This window comes from Spea bombifrons, chromosome 4, assembly GCF_027358695.1.
Source record: "Spea bombifrons isolate aSpeBom1 chromosome 4, aSpeBom1.2.pri, whole genome shotgun sequence".
Lineage (NCBI taxonomy): Eukaryota > Metazoa > Chordata > Amphibia > Anura > Pelobatidae > Spea > Spea bombifrons.
This window is the reverse complement of record NC_071090.1, coordinates 83,647,361-83,670,608: the sequence shown is the minus strand read 5'-3', so window position 1 is coordinate 83,670,608 and position 23,248 is coordinate 83,647,361. Positions and strand designations below refer to the sequence as shown.

Genomic DNA, 23,248 nt, shown 5'->3' with positions numbered 1-23,248 from the left:
ACCCTATACAAAGAGACAGAGCAGATGAAAGTACCGTATTTGCTCGATTATAAGACAACCCTGATTATAAGACGACCCCCCCAAATCTGAATATTAATTTAGGAAAAAAAGAAAAAGCCTGAATATAAGACGACCCTATAGGAAAAAAGATTTACCAGTAAATGTTAATTCACGTAAACTATTTTTTTAATATGGTATTATTTACCCTCAAGGCAGGAAAAGGGAGTGGGCAGAGAGTACTGACTTTATTCACAGGGGCTATGCCTGAACAGCCCGCAGTTAAATGGATTTATGGTACCATACATCTGAAAGAAGGTTAAAGAGGACATGTTACCAGGGCCGGCACCACCTATAGGCAAAGTAGGTGCCCGCCTAGGGCGCCCACTTGGAGGGGGCACCGCCAGCCACGCAGCCTGCAGCCGCGAACCGCCGGCCGCGCTTCTAATGAAGTGGTCACTTGATGGGAGGCAGGCAGCCGCAAAAGGGGAGGGGTTGTGGGGGTGGAGCCAGGGGGTGGCAAAATTATGTTTTGCCTAGGGTGGCAAATATCCTTGCACCAGCCCTGCATGTTACTCATAAGAACGTAACATTAATCAACACGGAAAAGAAAGTTTTATTAGGTCTGGAGAGTGCTGATCGTCGTAATTGTATATTCCATTAGCCTCCCAAAGTGCTCAGTACGAGCTTGCTTTGTGAGCTTAAACACACACAATTCAACACATCTAACGCTAATATATATATATACACACGTTAACTACCTGACCAACCATTTTTATGGTTAATCTTGACAATCTATTCTAAGCTTAATTATCTGATCACATTAGCTTGGCACAGTGACCTCAGAGCATTTTTGAATCAGCCCTGTAAACATATAATGGCAACGTACATATGAAGATCCTTTTATTGTCGCGCATTATGCGTTTGCCTCAGACGTAAGTGCTGTGCTTAGACGTACACCGATCCAGCCGGGAAGAACTGGTTACAAAGCCGGTTACGCAAAATAAATTGGCCTTTGATCAGCAAAGCCATTTACTTTAGAGCTATGAATAATGTCTGTGATTTCATTCATTACTGACAGATGCCTTGTCTTTAGCACTGTTGTGTTTCTAGGTAATTCACTTGGGTAAAATAGCAATTAATTTCTGCCATGCCGTGCTTTGTTTTCATTTTATTTGAAAGATGATCCAATATACTTGCACTGAAAAGATCAGGAGTCTAAAGTGTCTTATAAGTCCATACTGATTTTGAATTATTTATATTTTATTGGAATCCCTTGCACTAGTTTTTATGTGGGGAAACATACGTCGTTAGGCTTGATTGGTAGATGTAAGTGAGTTTGGTAAAGTTTGCTTATCTCTTTGTTCTTTATTTTATTTATACAAAGTAGGGCTGCAACTAACGATTATTTTAATAATCGATTAATCGGCCGATTATTTTTTCGATTAATCGATTAATCGGATAAAAAAAACAATATGCAAATTTTTCGTTTATTTAAAAGAATTTAATGAACTGGATGTTAAAAAACAACTTAAAATTTACATTAACATTCTTATTTTGTTATGATGTAATAAAAAACAATATTTTCAAAGTACAAGAACCCAAACACAATATTTATGAAACAAAATAACCCCAAACATTCTGAAAAGAGGTGGACTATTACTGTTCAAGAAACTTTGCCCCAGCACTTTGCACTTTGCACCCAGCACTTTGCACCCAGCACTTTGCACCCAGCCCTGGCACTTTGCACCCAGCACTTTGCACCCAGCACTTTGCCCCAGCCCTGGCACTTTGCATCCAGCACTTTGCACCCAGCATTCAGCACTTTGCACCAGCACTTTGCACTTTGCACCCAGCCCTGGCACTTTGCACCCAGCACTGGCACTTTGCACCCAGCACTTTGCACTGTGCCCCTGCACCCAGTCTCTAACTCTGCCCTGCACCCAGCCCTGCCCCCACATTCTGCCCTGCCCCCACACTCACACTCTGCCCTGCACCCACTCTGCCCTGCACCCACACTCACACCCTGCCCTGCATCCCCACCCCCACTCTGCCCTGCACCCAGTCTCCCACTCTGCTCTGCACCCACACTCACACCCTGCATCCCCACCCCCACTCTGCCCTGCACCCAGTCTCCTGCCCTGCACCCCCCACCCCCACTCTGCCCTGCACCCCCACCCCCACTCTGCCCTGCACCCACACTCACGAACCGCTCTGTGCGAATGGAGCCACTCGCACAGAGCGAACCGCTCTGTGCGAATGGAGCCACTCGCACAGAGCGAATCGCTCTGTGCGAATGGAGCCACTCGCCCAGAGCGAACCGCTCTGTGCGAATCGCTCTGTGCGAGTGGCTCCATTCGCACAGAGCGATTCGCTCTGTGCGATCTGTGCAGAATACTTACCTCCGGAACGCGTCACATCCGTCACGTAGCTAGAAGGCGGAGACGGCAGAGCATGTAGCAGAAGCGGGGAACGCTCGCGGAGGTAAGTAAAAGGAGCCGAGTGCTCCAACAACGAATTGATCACTCGATTAATCGATAACGGAAATCGTTATCGATGATTTCCGTTATCGATTATTATCGATTTTATCGATTCGTTGTTTCAGCTCTAATACAAAGACATTTTCCTAGGTTTATGTTGGCCATGAAAGGCTGACACTTGAAATGAAACCAGAAGGGTGCAAAGTTCTTAGTCAAGACTAGTGAACCCTTGCTACAAAGTCCATTCAACGTCTTCAATGTTATCTTGCAGGTATAGCAATGTTTGGAGGAATAAATCACATATTAGTAAGTAATACCCCAAGTTAATTTGTTAATGTAACGGTAAAAATGTGGTCGCCAGCAGGGGGCTCATCTGCCATCAACCAATGAAGTACAGGTGCACTTCAATAGAGTTGCTCGTACCGCATTAACCCCGTATTAACCCCTTCTACAAAAAGTGGCAAAAAACAAACACGAAGAATGTACACGAATATTCACGGAACACAAAGATTTTTTCCCCCCACGAAGACAAACACGAAGACGAACGCAAAGAGTTGGCCGGTGCCCAAGTCAAATTGTAACTACCACTTCTGGAGTTTAATAGTGTTTTTCACGCATTATCAATGTTTGTTGGAAAAATGTTTATTTGCCCAAAAGTGTGCCATTTTCCACATGTCCTGACTGGCCATCAGGCAAACTGGGCAAATGCTTGGTGCATCCAACTTTTATTGAGGCAGATCCAGTCCTCTAGCGGAGGGCTGACAGCTGGATACATATGGCTACATGATTCAAAGTGTAAGAGCTTAGGGTTTTTTCGTCTGCTTATGGCTTTAAAGTTCTAGGGCCGATTTTACCCCCATCCAGCCATGTATTATATTAATATACACCTTTTATACGTTTAATGTAATCAATGTTAATCAAAATTACCATGTTCGCCTTCTGTGAACATTTTTAAATAAATATCCTATTATGTTTAATGTTCAATGTATCCTTTTGTGCTTTCAGAGAAGATTACATTCCTTTGCTTAACATTCACACACTATAGTAAAAACAAGAACTTATTACTAGGACTGGCAAATATTTAATATTGTAACAATTAATTAAAGGTTAGGGTGTATAAAAGTGTCTTGCGTCATCCACCATCATGAAGGCAATCCGTAATCTTGTGAACTGCAAAATATTTTCTATTCAGCCAAATTCACGCTCCACTGCATGCTAATGTGAATGAAAAGACAGCCTGTACTTTTCCTAAAGTTGCCCTCAAAAAATTAATTAGATTGTACTTAACGAGAACAAGAATGTAAGCAGTGCAACAGACAAAGGGAATTATTTCCTATAGGACTCCACTGCGCATAGTTTAGGATATTATCAAGACAGTTCTAGTATCACATACATGACAATAATTGAAATACTCTTTAAGAAACAATCCTGAGCTCCCAAGAGTCTTTCTCTTGACTCAGGTTCCTCTTTCCTACCCTCACTTTTAGAATTCAAAGTATTTTTGTGGGTATGATTTTATCAGAGGTCACAATAACTGCCTATGGAACCATATATTATAACACTAATATTATTCTAAATGTCTACTTACAGGTCACAAGGATGTTTTGGTAAAGCCTTCACCCTGTAGTCAGACCTATAACTGCACCTACTGAGAAAGTGTCTACTTGAGGTGGTATGACAACATGAACACAAATTCTTTACTTAAATGATGATAGCGTTGGTTTTTATCCTCGCTAGACACAATGTCCCTCTGGGCGATAAGGACCAACACTACCTTGTGCCGCAAGACAGACAATAAGAATATGTATTTTTGTCTAGTAGACTGAGCTTAAGCCTTGCATTATATTAATTGTTTCAAAAGCAGGTCTTATGAATCCATGTTTAAGGTTTTTATCTAATGGGAACTGTCACTAACACAACTTTTAGTATCATTAATTCATACAACTCATACAATATTAACTTGCAGGGTTGTTGGGGGTTATTGTACATCTGTACAAAGAGGCTGTTACTATTTGAAACAAATACCTAACTTTAAAGGGCGTGATGCCAATATTCCTCTTCTCTCAAGTTCTGTAAGAACTGTAATGAACTTTTTTCCCCATCCTCCTTGGGAATTTAGTCCAGTGATTTCTCATACTTACATGCCCTTAGTTGTAGAGTAACAACATGAGGAGAATACATAAGTAGAAATTAAACATATGTTTTCATGAAGAGTAATACTAAAACTATTACTTGGGAAAAATAAACACAAGGCTAGAATAATTTCACCTATCTTCACAGTTCTACTGCAAGAGTTCTTGTGGTAACACATTTTGTGCACGTATAATTTTTGGAAACCTAAGTAATGCAAGGTTTACTTCATACTGCCCAACTTGCCTGTTTTTCACAGCATGGTTCGGATTTTCAGGCAATGTTCCAGTGTCCCATCTTTAGGAAAAGTGGGGGTCATGGACCCTGCAAGCTGAAACATTGAGGTTGGCACTTTCGCAGCACCAACTTCAATCACAGCTCCCATGGAGGCCACCTAACTTGAACATGAATGCTGTGAGATGGTCACAAAGGTAAGGTAGGTTGATGGTCCTGCTCAAGACCTGCCTCCAACCGCAAACCACCCCTCAAGGAAGTACATCTGAAATGGTTGAGGGGTTAATTATGTATCTCAGTTAGGGCTGCAACTAACGATTATTTTAATAATCGATTAGTTGGCCGATTATTTTTTCGATTAATCGATTAATCGGATAAAAAAAATTAATGTAAATTTTTCATTTATTTAAAATAATTTACTAAACAAATGATGTTAAATACAAACAGCAGAATAAAAAAACTTTGATAATACGTTTCTTGTCTTTATTTCCCAACCAGCCCCCCAATATATGCACATTTGAGCCCAGGCTTGCTACGCTGCCTCCCAGACATGCCATGCTGCCCCCCCACATATGCCACGCTGCCTACCACAGCACTCCACGCTGCCTCCCACATCTGCCACTCCACGCTGCCTCCCACATCTGCCACTCCACTCTACCCCCCACATGCCACTGTGCCTGATACGCCTTATACCCCCTGAAACACCACTCCATCCTCCCCAGACATGCCACCCTGCCCTCCCCACATATGCCATGCTGCCTCCCACATATGCCACTCCACGCTGCCTCCCACATCTGCCACGCTGCCTCCCACATCTGCCACTCCACGCTGCCTCCCACATCTGCCACTCCACGCTGCCTCCCACATCTGCCACTGTGCCTGATACGCCTTATATCCCCACTCCATCCTCCCCAGACATGCCACCCTGCCTCCCAGACATGCCACTTCTCTACCCCCAGATATGCCACTCTACCCCCAGATATGCCTTATACACCCTGATACACCACTCCGTCCTCCTCAGACATGCCACACTGCCCTCCCCACATATGCCTTATATACTGTATATGCCTTATACCCCCAGATATGTCACTTCACTGCCCCCAGGATTTAGATTCCCCTAAATTAACCCTAAACTCCCCATTAACCATAACTGCCCCTAAATTAACCCTTAACACCCCCTTAACCACAGCATCCCCTAAATTAACCCTAAACACACCATTAACCACAACTGCCTCAAATTAACCCCAAACACCCCATTAACCACAGCTGCTCCTAAATTAACCCTAAACACCCTATTAACATAACTGCCCCTAAATTAACCCTAAACACCCAATTAACCATAACTGCCCCTAAATTAACCCTAAACACCCCACTAACCATAACTGCCCCTAAATTAACCCCCACCTCCCCTAACTTTCAGTAGCCCAAATATATATATATATATATATATATATATATTACATACATATATACACCATATATATATATATATATATATATATATATACACACATACACATTATATATATATATATATATATATATAATATACATATACTTACAGTTAGATGAGTGTCACAGCCATGTGGTTCTGGCCTGGAGAAGGAAGGGGCGGGGCCAGTTGTCACAGTGATTACAGGGAGGGGGAGTAAGTAGGAGCTGCTGCTGTGAGACGGTGAGTCAGACTAAACGGATTATATAATGAGGGGGATTTTTAAAAAACCCTCATTTTATAATCGATAATAATCGATTCAACTAATCGATAATGAAATTCGTTGCCAACGAATTTCATTATCGATTATTATCGATTTTATCGATTAGTTGTTGCAGCCCTAATCTCAGTTACAGGCTAATTCCTCAATATTTTAAGGGTAAAACACAGATATAACAGACACTCTCTGATCCTCCTATGCATACAGAATTTAAAATACACCAAGGGAAATAAAGCCAGAGAAGACAATAACACTTAGAATGGTTTTAGCATGAGCGGAATATATTTATTTTGCATATAAAATTTGAGCCAGAGGCCTTAACAATAAAAAAAATAATAAACTACCCGTGCAAACGGCCAAGTGATTGTTATCAGGTCAACTAAGTGGTCTGTGCATTGAGGACTTCCAATGCCCTGTGGAAGAAGTGGTGCACAGCATACAGAGTTGTTGTGTAAAACAAACAATAACAAGAATAACATTCAAAGCTGCCTTTTGAGATAAGACAGAGGTAGACGGAGAGAGAGCATGGATTCCCTTAGTCGCCTGCAGTCCAGAAGTGTCTTTGCATGTCTTAATATGATTAGTATTCCATTTAGAACTATGAGCACTGAATAGAAACCTTTTGCGATTCAGTAATAGCAAAAACACCAGCTATAGTTTTGTCTTAGCATAATTTTAGCGAGTAAAATAATTAAGATTTCATTTAAACCCTTCAATGTTAGGCAGATCCTGTCCACATTGAAAGGCAGAAGATGCAAAGATTCATAAAAGCTTTGTTTTATGCATTACAGCTCTAGAAGGGCTGATTTAATGCTTGCTTAGCTGAAATAGGACTGCAGGGTTCCACGTCGCCGAATATCACATGTCCAGCAATGGAATCCTCCTCCTAAAGAATTCGCATGGCGAATACTCACTTTGACGGTAGAGATGCCTGAAAGTGGTAAGAAAAGATATACAATCAATACATAGAATGTGAAATATACACATTTTGACGACAGAAACATTCAGCCCATGTAGCTGTACCGACAAACCTAAATCCCATATGGTTATCCCATGCATGTTTCCCTTACTGTGTTAGCCTCTACCACTTCTGCTGGAAGGCTGTTTTGCTTAACAAGTAAAGATAATAACATGATGCTATAATAGTTATAAACTAGTGCAAAGATCCTTCAGTCTTTGCTCTAGTAAAGTTGTGCTTCAATAACTGCCTTTCCCTTTGGCAAATCTTATAAATGTAACCGGTCAGTTTACTGACTGTTTTTCAAATACAGTGGGAAGAAAATACAAACTCAAAACAACAAAAACGTAAAAGTTAAATTACTGGAAAAAAAAGAGTACTATAACCTGGAAAAACACATTAAGCCAGCAGTTATGCTAATGTTACTGGAACTTCGTAATAACTTAGCAGCTTCTGAGAGCAGCCATCTATCCCTTTTTATTGCCAGTTCATTTTGGTTGAGTGACCTCCATCTGGCTAATCAAAAGCAGCTTCTTACACTCACCTAATTTCTCAAACATCTTCTGAATTGATGTTTCATTGGCATCCACCATCACACGTTTTTCATCCAACATTATGACATTCATAGAGAGCCATTTTGAGGACATCCACAGAGGATGATCTAAAGACAAATATAAAAAAAACAAGGACTGTTACAATACTATAACCAATAAACATCTACAGGGCTGCAGACCAAGGGTATGGTGGCACTAGTTGGTAGAATATGCCTTAAAAGACATCTTACGTAGGCACAGAATTTTTAGTCCAACTGACTATGTTGCCAAATGTCCTAAATCGTAATAAAACATTATTACTAAGATAATGGACAAAGTCATTTTAAAACGTATAAAGTTCCAAACTAGGTCAGACTACAGTGTATCAAGCAGAGGACAGCATGCATGGACCTTAGCTCAGCACCAATGAATTATACTTACCATCTGGGATAAGAGGAGTTGGAGGAGTAACTACAGTCCAGCCAGCTTTCTTAAACAGTTCAATCTATAAGATATATACGATTTTAGCTCTAATTCCATCATAATAGAAACTGTGGTTATAATATTTAATAAACATATCACCAGAACTCAATAAATTGCAAATATGTTAACCATTAAATTGTATGTACAACATAGGGGTTTGGATATGTGTCTTAAAGCTTCTAGGTTTCCAAGAGCCATCTATGCATTTGTGATTTTGGACTTTAGAAATAAATACCCTTTGCTTATGTGTTAACATCCATCATCTGTCTGGATACCACTTAAGAGATCCTCTTAATAAACAGCTCTTTGCACAGACAGTTATCCCAAAGACAAGACAGGGTTCAAGTTGCCTGTCTAGGTACAAAGAACTCTATAATAGCAAACATACAATAAATATTGGCCACATGTCTTCAGCCACTATATTGCCCACTATTATGCTATGGGAAACAACAAGGAGGGATGTATATTTTCCCCTGTGTTGATGTTTTCTCTGCTGGGTTCATAAAAAAGGGAGATGTACAATAATACCCCATTCACATGAGATTTCCCAATATTTTAGGGTTAGTTTATCACCAAATTGTCCCCTAATTTTAAGCATTTATTTTAGTGCGTCTACAGACATATTGACTCTGGATTGGTACTGTTCCTTTTTGTTTAATCCTATGATAAATATTTTTGAAACATCATCCTATTAATAGCTTACTAATAAAATGTACGTATTAGAGAATAGTAAAAAGTAGATATCTTCCCTCCTTTTCATTATTACTTATCTTAGGGAAAATTCTGCACTGCTTGAAGAACCATAATTCAAATAATTGAGGTATAAAATGTTTCCTAAGGGTCCCTTATTTAGAACTACAGACAACACAGGCCATCACTATTCTAATTGGATATACATGTCCATGGGCAGATCCATTCATTTTTTTTATTTATTCACAGCAAAGCTGTTAATTTTAAATGGCAACAATAACTATTCTATGGAACCCATGTCTTGTTGCTGTGCCGAATATTGAATTACTTTCTGTGTTGCTATTCATAATTCTCCCACATGGGGGCAGTATTGTTCTGCCTTATTTTACAGACACGTTTGCAGTGATGCATTAGGAGAGCTTGCCTTGAGCAGAGCATCTTCTTATTTAGACATTGTGTATATTGCACGTGATTCTCCATGATTATCAGGCTCATAAATAATGATGGGAGCTGCACTTGCCAATTTCCAGAAAGCTATGTGCTGAGAATAGAGAAGGGTGCCAAAATTTGTCTATTTCAGAAAATCCATGAAAAGTAGCTCTTTCTAGCACTGGGAAACATCTGCAGAATAATAATTGTTTGTTTCCCTGGTCCAGTTTCTGCCAATGTACATGTCACATACATCATGACACATGCAGCGTAACATCGATGGGCAGAAAGTGGTTCCCCCTCTTAAGCGCTCATCAATGCTTTCATTGGAGTTATTGCAGAAGCAGGCGAAAAGGTAAATGTAGCTGAAATGCACATTTTCCCTGGACGTTGACAAAATATAACATTCCTTTACCTGATGACAAGGACGGTCTGGGTTGGACAAGACAAGGCCAGGTCCAATAATATTGAAGGTGGCATCAATGTGCATTGGGTTAGGGTCCTTAAATGAGATGATGTGCACTTTGTATTCTGGAGCCAGATGCCTTCTCATCCATTCAATTCCCAAGTAGTTTGTAACCTATGAGGAAATTAATGATTCAACTTCAACACTACTGGAAAGTTTGACGGTCAGCATTCTCGAGTATAAAGTCGGCTGTATGCAAACTGTTCTGGACAGCTATAAATTTTTATACCGAAAGTGAGATTTCTTTACTGATAGCTAATACTGGTTACCTGGCTTCTCTGTGCAAATATATCTCTCCCAGCTCTCATGAAGTCAGCAGCATCAAAACAGGGCTCAAATTCTGTCGTAACAAATTTCCCCATAGCAGCCAGTTTATGTCTGTCTTCTACAGTACGAATAGGATAATCCTGAAAGAATAAAATGGAGTTTGTCAAGCACCCATGCAGTGTTTTACCTGTTCTGACTTGCTACCCATTATACTTTGCTCTAAAGCATGTGCGTTCATGTGATCTGTAAAAAGATAAACTTAATTTAATTTAACAGTATGTCATTTGTAATTCTATAGACAATCCAACCTGAGTAATGGGGAGAAAGAGGGCTGTTGCTTGAAGCCTAAATACAAAATCAAAACCCTAGATGGTTTTTATCCTTAGTTATAAAGAACACTGTATTTAAGGTGCTAATCCACCTTTTTATTGTTGGAAAAAACAAGAGTGTGGTGTTAATGTGTATTAGCGTATAGTGTGAGTGTATGTCAGCATATAGCGTTAGAGTATGTGTGTGTGTATTTGTGTTAGCATGCATGTGCATTAGTGTCTGTTACTGAATGGTGTGTATGTAATTATTATTTATCAATTAATTTGTAACTTGATTTGCTAATAATGTAATGTATTGATTTATTAGTTTACTAAATGGATTAATGTTCTCAATAATTTATTTATAATTTATTTATTAAAAGGATCATCTTTAATATATATTTGACAGATATTTTATGTATTTTGTAGATCTTTATTATCTATAGAATGGGATGTATTTTTGAATTATGATATATTTAGGAAATATATGATGGTGGAGCATCACCTTAGAAGAGAGAAAGGATATGGGAGATATGACCGAAACTTTAAATATATGAAAATAAGAAATGATTAGGGTAAAAGAAAAAATGGCTCCTACATATTTTGGCTAGCTCCTAAATCCAAACTAAATTTAAAGATAGTCACAACTCCGATACCTTAATTATTATCGCACACAACACATGCTCCGTACACAGACACGCATGTGATAATGTATACTTACACACACATTACACACCTGCTATCATGCTGCAGAGAAGAGCTAGAGCTGCTACGTGTGCTCTTCAGTGCCATCTGTCGGAATCGGCAGAGAGCTGCACACAGCCAGCACTCTCCTCTTGTTTTGCCAATTTGCCCAGTTCTTAAAGCAGCCCTGCCACCAAGGATCCTTGACAGAAGGGACCAGTGGGGGTAGAAGCTGGAAAATGTAGCACATTAACCCTTTCCTAGTTTATCAAAAGCATCCAGAAAAAAAGAGAATATCACCAGAAGCCTTGGCATACTCTCTCTTTGAGTTACCTGGTCATAGAGTTCATCAGCCATTGTTGGTTTAGGTGCAGTGGTCCATTTTGCCCCACGGCGGAAATAGTCCTTGATGAGAGGTCGATAAGCTCTGTATTCAAAGAACCGGGATCTCCATGCCATAGGGGCTTCAATGATTTCATTACCAACAACCAGCAAAATGTCTCTGGGCATAGCAGCATATAGACCTATTATGTAATTAAAAGATGTGAGAATAATAAGGTTCAGTCAATTAAAATTCTTAGGAATTGTAAGAAAACATATCACTCATGGCTGTTAGAACCAATCATTAACAATCAGCAACTTACAAATAGGCAGGGATAAGACAATAAGATAAATCATCACCCAGATCTCACAAGATTAAGTTATCTTTCCCTGTGATATATACATAAGTTGCTGATTGCTGTTGATTGCTTCAGGAAGCTATTGCAAGGGTAGGCGAGGTGAGGAGAGATCTTCAGGACAGGACATTGATTAGATAATGTTCTGCCAGAACCGATCTAAGCCTTCATGGGGTTAAGGTGGATCTGCTATAATATATAATACACATAATGCTCATCGCTTAATGTGAACTTAAGATGCAAAATGAAGACTGAAACCTTCTCCAAAAAGGGGGCTTCTTGAGAAGAATCTTGTTGCCACCTACCAAGCGCTGCTACGTACGGTCTACACCATAACGTAAAGCACTTTTATTGTTATTCCTTTTTACTATGATTTTGTTTTTTTTTAAGGATTTTATCTCGTGTTTGATACGGTGTTACACAAATGTTGTTATCCAGGATCTACCTCCTAGTATTAGTAAAATACCACACTGGGTATCTGCATATTGTTTTAAATGCAGATGTAGTGAGAGTGCACATTATTGGATTTCCACTGCATTTCCTTTTGTGTCTGGTTTCAGTGGTTAGGCCAGTTGGGCCGTTTACACAATAGCCTGCTAGCCAAGTGAGGGCTCATTGCATAGAAATGGGAGGATGTCCGGAACAAAGCTTGGTATTTTACATACAAACATTCCCTTTGCTATAGAGGAACGTCAATATTATAAAAGGGGAACCATCACCATTATCACTTAGGCTTTGTGAAGCTACTTTACGTCACAGAATCTGAGCTCTGGGGGCAAAACCTAATATGTCAATGAATTTCCTGTCCTGATGTTATTACCCCTTCTCCTCCTCCCACCGTTACAAAATGCTGCAGAACAAATGGGCAGCAGTCTGAGGAGGGCCGTAAATTACCAAGGGGTAAGATAACACAATGGGAAGAAATAACCTTACAGATCCCGACAACAGGAAGTTAAGATGGCTGCTTCCAAGCTATATGCGTAAGGCAAATTCTAACGCATACATATTTTTTTACTCAGGTTTAGTCAATGTCCTGAAAACCGAGATGAAATATTTGGCGTGTACCTGTTTAACAGCAGCCCCAATGCACACTTACCTGTAGATTCAAAGTCAGGTGTTTTGTAAGGAACTGACCAGTCTATCACTTCAGGTCTTTGAACAGTGACACCTTCGTGTCTCATAATATTGCACATTTCCTCAATCTCTTCAACAGCCTTTTTCACGTGTTCCTTGGGGAATGGACTTCCTCCATTCTTTTGGTAAAAAGGCCAGTATTTTTCATATGTGTTTGCCTGGACAGAGACAAATATGACATTAAGTTAAAGTGGCAAGGCTTCATAAAAAAAAATGTCTCGCAAACCCTCAAATATATACTTTGTGTAAAAATGAAAAAATAGGAGTTTTGTTAATGCATTTGGCAGCTTAGTGGATTTAATTAAGGCTTGTGCTTCTTTAAATGTACAGTATGTCCTATTCTTTCTCGGCTCACCGGGTCGTTACATTATCCAGTCAGCTATCTTCCTTGGAAAATATTTTAAGAGCCTGATGTAACCGTAGATGTCAGAGCTAGCTGCCTCATGATCACTCTCAAAAGGAGCTTCTTAATTACTTTACCAGACTTTCCTAAAATTACTATATCTAGTATATAATCTTTATTTTCAATGGTTAAAGCTGATGTTGCCTCAACCCTACCATTTCCAAGGCAGACAAGCAAGCAAACAAGCAAAAAGACAGTAAAGCTTTAACTCATGGTAAACGTCTGTGGAAAATTACATTTTATTGCTTTGTTTCACTTTATGGCAGATACTAAATGCTGTTAAAATATCCTCATCTGTCCATTTTCTGGTCAGTGAAATTTATTGAAATTTCAACTTTTGTTTCACATAGCTGGGTTTTATATTTCTTCTGTGTTTTTCTCCAACCCCATTCTTGCATTTATTAAATATATATATATAGAAAATATTTACATATGTGAGACTTTGAGTACCTTTTATGTATTAGTATAGCACTATGGGACATTTTGGGTTGTAGGCTGTGCCTGTCGCATGCTAATAATGTATTATGAATGTGTTAAGAGAGATTTGCTTTTTCCTCAATGAAAAACCCTTATGCATTACAATAGGAACAGCTGTCACTGAAACATATGCCACTTGTGTAAGTTCTTCTTCACACAAAGTAGAGCATTGAAGTTTAGAGGCCTGACAGAAGATATTTAAACATGCGCGCTAGGTACATCTGTTTAGTTGGTGACTAGAGGAAATGTCTTGGAAATTAACATTTGTTTACCTTAACTTCCACTGAAAATTGGGGGACATTAGCATTTTCTGGTCTCCCCACAATGACTTCCTCCAGTGGGTCCCATTCGTTGTAAGAGCAAACAGGACACTCTTCGGGCACCGTTTCGGTGATTTTGTCATCAGCAGAGCAGAGTTTTTGGGTTGCTGCAGCTGCCTGGGTGCTTTGGAAAGTTCGCTGCACCCACCCGACAAATCCTTTTCTCAGCTGGAAGTGACAAGGGACATCAGTGTTTACAACGTGCAAATTGTTCATATGCGAGTTACCATTCTAGAGAATATAATCATTTACCGGATAATGAATATGTTTATAACAAAAATATTAATAATAAAAAATAATAATCTGTTCTACCTTAAAACTTTAATCATGTCTGTCTAAAAATGTGTGTTTGATGGAAATAATAAAGTGAGTTTTATATAGAAATATTCCACGTCCTACGTGTTTCAAAGAAAAGGGAACTTTCACAAAAAAAGTTTTGATTGAACGCAAACATGAAGATCTGGGAGTCATCTAGCTTACACAGCAAGCTCATATACATTAAACTCTCCCAGGATGGTCTCCGCACATTGACATTACTATGCATGTATTTAAGTGTCTTGTACAAGAGAGAATAACTCAAACCCAGAAGCTCCCAATATACCTCCGCAAGAGATATGGAATTATGTTACAAAAGTGTTGTAAGAGGGAGATATTTTGAATGTATTGATGCGGCTGCACACTCATCAGTACTGTGTGCGCAGCAGGAATGCATGCTGTGCTGTTGGAGTAGATTGATGGCACATTGTGCATTCCATGCACTCTCCTCCATGCCCCGCTGCACGTACACATGGCTTGTTTTTATCACACTCTCCAGGGAGTTGCACTGTGACCTGTATGCTCCAGGAGAACCGGTGGTCGGAGTAAATAATGTAGCAGCTGCTGTAAACACTGTTATCAACCCTGCCTTATCAACCTGTCCTGGAGCATGCAGTTTTTGTATGGACAGGGCAATTCACACAGCCCCATAAAACCCACAGGCAGATAAAGTGTTAAGATTCCACTCCCAGTCTAAAGACTACATGTGAATGAAAGAATTTGCAAATCCAACATTTGCTTAACTGATACAATGGCCTTGGCAACGATTATCTATTTATTAAAACTCTGTATGCGGACCAGTCCCTCCCCTCCAACTCATCATTATAGTTTAAAAAAAACAACCCCATCAAGCCTGTATTTTTTTCGTTCTAAAACCAGAATAGCCCCTGCTGTGTCGTTAAATGTCCTTTAAAACTGGGAACAATCTATGCCTTTTATTTGAATATTGTTTCTCTTAAGGAGCACAGTTTCTTGAATTCACATTGAGATTTTTCCAAATAAATGCTAATGGATGTAATTAAATCACTAACCCTGTCTCACCCAGGTTTATCAGTAATGGGGGTTAAGACTATGTCAGGCATTAATAAAGACTTAAATATATTATGAGATATATTATCAGATAGAAACAGATAGCAAACATAACAAACCCATTGTGCAGCACTACAGAATATGATGGCACTATATATAAACAATAATAATAATAGTCACAACAAATGTATCAAACAATTTCAAACATGTATACCAAGAATTTGGGAACAGTAGCCGCTTCCAAATGAAAGACCGCATTCTAGGAATATATTTAAAGGGACAGACTGGTAGAGCATAGTTTGCTTTCATGCAAGGACAAGGAGCAACATTACTTTGTATTTATGGGGCTAGGGGCATTAAACCTCATACATCACAGTTATAAATGGTGACCAGGGATCTGATGAGTTCACAGTACACTGTAGCACTTTAAGAACATGGGCTTTACAAGCCAGATTTCAAATTTCAACTCAATCAACACAGTGTCATCTTGGAAGAAGTCACACAGAGGGAACAGTTTGGTCAACATAAACATTTCTAGTAAGTATGTTTGTTTGTTTATCTTGTACAATGTTTGATATATTACTCCACGCAGCTGTTTATTTTTAGTTTTGTTTCTGAAGCTTGAAGAGAGAGTATACCAGGAAGATCAGAAGACAGATGACAAAAATAATTCTGCATGTGTTACTGTTACTTGATCTGACATTACATTGGGTAATAAGTGGAAATAAGACGCTTGATTTGGGTTCTAGTGAGTCAAGAACAAAAAGAGCCATGTTAATGGAAGATAAAATGTGTGAATACAAACCATAGATCCAATGTAATGTACAGCTTCAGCTCCCCTGCTTCCTCCTCTGACACACCTCACCCGCAGCATGGTGATCGGTTTGTATGGAAAGGAATGTCCCCACTGGGTGGATGAATGAATGAATGAATAAAAGCTGTGAGCTCTTCAACTAAAACCAAATGGTGCTCAGCTCAGGGCTGTAAAGCCTTTTATATGAACTCCATAGCTCCTTCCATTGGCTGTTGCAGATAACAGGTGGTGATTGTGGGAGAAGCTAAAGGTCACAAATTCCCAGATTAGAAAGTCTCCATTCCAAGAAACATAACACCTTTTCCCTTTTTTAGTTGTAGTAAGACAGAGAAGAGCAATGCCCAGAGAAAAAAACAAGAACATCTGCAAGCTACCTATTAGTAGAAGGGACATAAGAATGTATATAGCAGCAATATGAACATCTGGAACTAATATATATATATATATACATATATATATTGTATAATATAGATAAATATTATACATAATATATATTACATATATGTATACTGTACAATATATATACATAACATATATACATAATATATTATGAATATACTCCTAAACACTTTGGAATGTCTGTCTAAAATGTGACAGGGACTCTTTTTTACTGAAATGTTGCTAAAATATTTTTATGTGGAATTGAACTACGTGCCCTCACCTCCTGCTGCATTTCAGCACACCAATGTTTGGTGGACTTTATGTATTTTTTCCAGTGTTTGCTTGCTGATGTCCAGGTATATTTCCCTATCCTGTAGGCTGCTCACCTCTCCCCTTTCTGATGGCAACTTAATTTATCATGTAACAGGGTAAAGGTTACTGTCCCAAAACAACACTACAGGGAAACCAAGTACAGGAAATGTGAGGGTGAATGCAGTTATATACAAGGGATGGCTGGCCCCAATTATAGAGCTATCCGTGTCTTAAAACATATATAACTTGGTGCGGCCAGTAGAAAGGTAAGTTCTTGTTTACGGTTGTACCACATGTGAATAACATATTAAGAGAAGGAGAAGATACAAGTGGCAACACATTTCCAGTAAGAGAGAGTTGGCTGTTATCCCAGAATGTGTTTCTTATTCCTGAAAAGCGTAACCCGCTTTGAATTGGCATCAACTCAAGGCACACTATATAGGCTCTAAGGAAAGCTCTGGTGCTAACATTATGTTATATCAAAGTGGAGCTTTGACCCTGAGAGTGCATTATCCTTAACATTACTCACTTAGATGTGATTACCTTTGCTATTTTTTATCTGGAAACATTGCAAAGACCAAATACTTGATTAGGATGACAAGGTGACACAAAATAAATATTACATCATTTTTATTCCCCAGTTGGATATTTCAGAGTTAAAGGACACATAGAATGCATTGGCAGGAAAGAATATATAGTTCTACTGTGTTAACTGTGGAAAGGGAGAGCAAATTTGGTAACTTTGGTAAAGATACGTTTCTTGGCTATATAATGCTTAGCCCGTCATTATGTCAAGTTTTGGTGAGTCCTACGTTTTCATGGCTATTTTGCTTACCAAGGTGCTGAATCAATGAGCTGACAGCACTCTATTTTAACTCAATTCAAGCAAATGACATCCTTCTCTGGACACCATTAATAAGGCACCTGGTAGGGTAACAGGTAGGGTACTTAACGCTAAGGTTTGGTCATTCTGGGGTGCTACTGAAATAACCAACATGTACTCATAACAAGGCAAGAGATCTAGCAAACACTATTTAATAGCACCTGCCTGTGGCAGGGGCGTAACTAGAAGCCATTGGACCCTGGTGTGAAAAATTGCCCCGGGCCCCCCAATTTCAACAGCTGGTCTGTGGCATCATTGCCCCCACACCACTGGTCTGTGCCTTATTTGTCCCTTGGCTCCCCCTTCCAACATACAACATATTTAAACACACTTATACAGTTACTCATACTCACTAACACACACTCCATCTCAACACAATTACACATCCATGCTCACACACACACATACACAATGACATATCCATACTCATACACATACACAATTACACATCCATGCTCACACACACACATACACAATGACATATCCATGCTCATACACATACACAATTACACATCCATGCTCACACACACACATACACAATGACATATCCATGCTCATACACACACACAATTACACATCCATGCTCACACACACACATACACAATGACATATCCATGCTCATACACACACACAATTACACATCCATGCACATACACAATTACACATCCATGCTCACACACATACACAATTTCACACACAAGTATACATCCGTGCTCATACACACACAATTACACATCCATGCTCACACACACTTAGAAGTACAAATACATATACATCCCACCTCTCTCCTGCACCTGCTTACCTATCACCGATCCTGATATTATAATATATAATAATATCATTATAAGCATAATATTATATTGATACATTATAACATGTTCTGGCAGATGTGTCAAAAACTGATTAAGGAAGAGAGTAAAAAAAACAAACCTCAGTAATTAGCACAGTAATAAAAATTAACACTTATTTTGTGGCACATTACCGGTGTAAATAATTTAAGATTAAGAACAATCTGGAATAGTTATCATATGGGAGCATTTTACTTAATAAAACAGACGGCATTTCTAGCACTGTTCACAACACATGTCAGCAAATCATCAACGTTTCTAATAGTATTATCAGCTAAAGGTTACACAAACAGTTGGTTGCAAGAGTAATTATTCAACATGCGTTATCCAATATTAACTCTATTTTATCTAAAATGCAACCAAGAAGTAGATTTAATCCAAGCTGCCGTTCCAAGTGCTAGAGAGCACTCCCACAAGGTTATATTGTCCCGCATTGACTTTGTTTAGGCAGGCTTTGACTTTCAAGTTTTAACACATCTGATGCTTTTCTCACCTCACAAATTGAACTTACAAAGAATGAAAAAATATATATTTTTTTTAAATAGTGGGAAAATGCACCATCTGAGTGCAAAATGCATTGATTAGGATATTCCTCTAGCAAAAGTTTAAAACAATGTACTTAAAGAGACACCCCAGTGTCACAGGGAGCTCCCTAAATAAATGAAAGCATAGGAAAGTACTTTGTAAAGCTCTCCTCTAGGCAGAATCTGCATCTTCCCCCGCTCTCCATGGTCCGCTGATTCTGCTTGAAGCAGGCAGTCAGTGGCAGAAAAGTATTCCCATTGAAATCAGTGTGACTGCGTTACACTGGCGCATAAAGGGTCTCAATTGATGCGCGGAGCCCTCTTACCCCTCTTTTTTGTCTCAATTTCCCATATAATAATTAGATTGTAAATGAGCAGGCCCCCATAAACCCACCGTTCCTGCAAGGAACTCTGCATGGAATTGCTATACAGCTAGATGACAGGCTTACAGACAGTGTCCTCTGTTTGTGTAAATATGTGTTTACTAACCACCCCTTTAAATTGTACAGCGCTATGGAATATGCTAATGCTTAACAAAGCATCATAATAATAATAATAACCTGCCCTGCATTTTATTTATAGGGCATCAGCCAATTCCGTAACTCTATTACAATAGGGAGAGTGAAAATCAGGACTGTGCCAAAACATCTGAGACTGTTAGGAGGTATGGAATAGGTGTTTAAAATTATGTTTAACATGTGTTCACTCATACCTTTACTGAACAGAGAGTGGGATCAAGTTCTAGTACAGGGCATCTGGCGCTATTGCTCAGCTTTCTTTTTTTGTGCTTCCCTTTTCTTTATTTCAGACTACTTAAGGGAGCACACAATGCTGTTTTCATGCGGCGTGTGACACTGTTGAATGACGGAGCCAGTATTGCCTCCATACACTGCATTAAGAGGCACTTTGCGTCATTAAGTCACGGAGCATAGGCATAAGATGTCATATCCTGGCACTCCGCAGCGAGGATGGCACCTATGGAGGGGGCAGCTGGGAGCGCTGCACTGGGTCAGGCCTTGGGAAGCGCCCAACGTAAATAAATCACTGGGTGCAATCACATAAGAACAACATGGAAACATTTCAGAACGAGTTTCAGTTTCAAATCTGTTGTCTGATTTTGGGTCACACAGAAATTAAGCAGAGTATGGGGGGGGATATCTGGAAATTTTGTTGATATACAGATGTGGTTACAAATACTGTACATTAATACCTTTTTTTCTGGTTAATAGCAAATCTCAATGTAAATACCTGTCAGCAGTAAAGAAGTATTGTGTTTTTAACCAGAGAGGACAATTACTGCATGCATGGATCTGTCTATCTTAACTAGCTGTTATTTGCAGAGCAGTGAAGAACTTCTTTCATCTAATCTTTGGTGTCTCGTGTCAATAACTGCTGTGAAGAACGGCTTAAAGCAAGTAGTTTGTTGTGGTAAAAGTAAATAACCATGTCTTCCAAAGTATTTGCCTTTGTCCTTTTAATTGCAATTAACTAAAGGTATCTGCTTAGTTGCAGTTTTCAGTATGCATTACCAGGTGGTTATTGCGGCTTAGAGATAACCATAAATTGGGGCAACGGATTATACATTTAAGAGATCCATGACGACATACTTGTAGAAACTGCAATGGTGACCAATTGCAAGAAACAGCCATCTTGACAAACATCCTACCAAATCAGGACAATGGCCAAGAGAGGCAAATCATAGCATAAAAGTGTGGGAGTGAAACTATCAGTAACATAAACTGTAATACATGCAAGGCTCCGTAAGAAATGGATTAGTTCATTTCTAACTTCTACATTAGATACAGTTCTTTTTATGTATCCACATGTATTTAATTGTGAATGCAGATGGGTCACGTGTATCACGGGACCCATCTGCATTCACAATGAAAGCTCAATTTGCATGTCATAACAAACAAGGGTTTATATCAAAGCCTCCAGCAGAGATGGACCTCCTTAGCATCTGCTGCATCCATGTTTATACAACTTGAATACAGGATATGCTATGAAGATAACACCTATGTGATACTCTTTCTCCATAACGCTACAAAGCAAGCCTTTGCTAAATTTATGGTAGGGGCAAAAAGGGGCAATTAGCCATGGAAAATGCATTCTTCAGGGGCTTACAAAGGTTGGCCCAACACCACTACATACACCACTCATTTTGCTAAGGCATCTATGAGTAATGATATGTTCCGACATCATTAATGCTGGAGCTTACTGTAAAATCATGTGTGTTATCAGCTACATCGAGTAAAATTAGAAAACAGATCTGTACCCTAATGATCACAGCTTGATTATTATTGTTATTATTATTTATTGTTTTATATAGCGTGATCAAATTCCGTAGCGCTGTACAATGGGTGGACAGGACACAACAAGTAGTATGTAACATAACAATTTGACTTACTGAGACAACAGGTGAGGAGGGCCCTGCTCAAACGAGCTTACATAACTATTATGTGACAAAGAAGCACTGCAAATATGCATCTAACAACCTGTAAAGAAATACATCAAACGTATTAATGTGATACATTCAACGTACATATAGTATTTCAATAAACCTGATTTAATAATCCTAGTTTCAACACTATAGCAGGAAAAAACAATGAGCTCTAAACTTTTACAAAGAAAAAGGTGTTTAACATCTCCAACTTTGTATCTCCACACAATGTGTGCTTTTTTTCAATTAAAAATCACTGCTTGATAAATCAGATCAAAGCAATCCCCTGGGTAATTCAGCTTCTATTAAGACAGGTCCCTTACAAGATATCAAACCTTTCCTGAAACATCAAAAGCACCACAAATTGTTGGTGCTTAATAAATACAAGGTAATTCTAATAATGACAAGTTAAACTAGCTGAAAAAATGAGTCCAGATCCCCTTGGTACAAACATTGCCAAAGACCACATTTACAGATAGATTTAAAACCCTACACATTAGCTTCATTAACAAATGACTAAATGATTGATCATGCTGACAGAAGCAGGGAAGAATTCTCTCCCGCTAGCACAAAACGAAATTGAAAGCTGCATCAGCCCGTCTGAGAGATTAATCAGAAAGAATACATTACCCTTCAAAGTTTAGAAGGGACCAGCAATCTTGCGGACAGAAGCAGCTTTGATGCACCGTTTTACCCTGCTACCTTGTTGAGACATGGAAATATTTGAATATTTCAACCGCCAGGTATAATTTGTTGCTATGAAGGACCAAACCCATCAAGCTTCTTCTGCAAGATGGACTGAACCGAGTCTACATAATGCATATTATTATTATTATTATCTTTTATTTATATAGCGCCAACAGTTTACGCAGCGCTTAATACAATACATAAATTGAAGGGATATGACAAGACAAGAATTGACAGACGAAGACAAACCGATACATTTGGTGGAGAGAGCCCTGCTCGCAAGCTTACAATCTAGAGGGAAATGGGGTGACAAACATAAGGCACAGAGAAAAGGTGAGAGGTAGTGTGGGGTTGTATCGATGACAAGGAAGTTCTAGCAGCTAAGATGAGGCGACTTCTCTGAAGAGTTTTTAGATGTTTCTTGAATGTTGGGAGGGAGGGTGAATGCTGAAGGTTCCTTGGGAGTAGATTCCAGAGATATGGGGCAGCTCGAGTGAAATCTTGTAGACGGGAAAAGGAAGAGGTGATAAGTGAGGAGGAGAGCCTTAGCTAATGGGAAGAACGTAGGGATCGAGTAGGAGAGTATTTGCTTAGGGCAGAAATGTATGGAGGAGCAGTATTATGGATGGCCTT

The 23,248-nt window shown here is 39.2% G+C and overlaps 1 protein-coding gene across 1 annotated transcript; it reads right to left on the bottom strand.

Moving 5' to 3' along the window:
- Nucleotides 1-6,811: 6,811 nt before the first annotated feature.
- Nucleotides 6,812-16,699, bottom strand: GATM (glycine amidinotransferase). Its single transcript, XM_053465147.1, has 9 exons — nucleotides 16,532-16,699; nucleotides 14,335-14,550; nucleotides 13,145-13,340; nucleotides 11,705-11,895; nucleotides 10,382-10,519; nucleotides 10,062-10,226; nucleotides 8,486-8,549; nucleotides 8,056-8,172; nucleotides 6,812-7,484 (listed from the first exon to the last, which is right to left on the bottom strand). Exons 1-9 carry the CDS (start codon nucleotides 16,598-16,600, stop codon nucleotides 7,372-7,374), a joined length of 1,269 nt encoding a protein of 422 aa, XP_053321122.1. The 5' UTR covers nucleotides 16,601-16,699; the 3' UTR covers nucleotides 6,812-7,371.
- Between the last annotated feature and the right edge of the window lie 6,549 nt (nucleotides 16,700-23,248).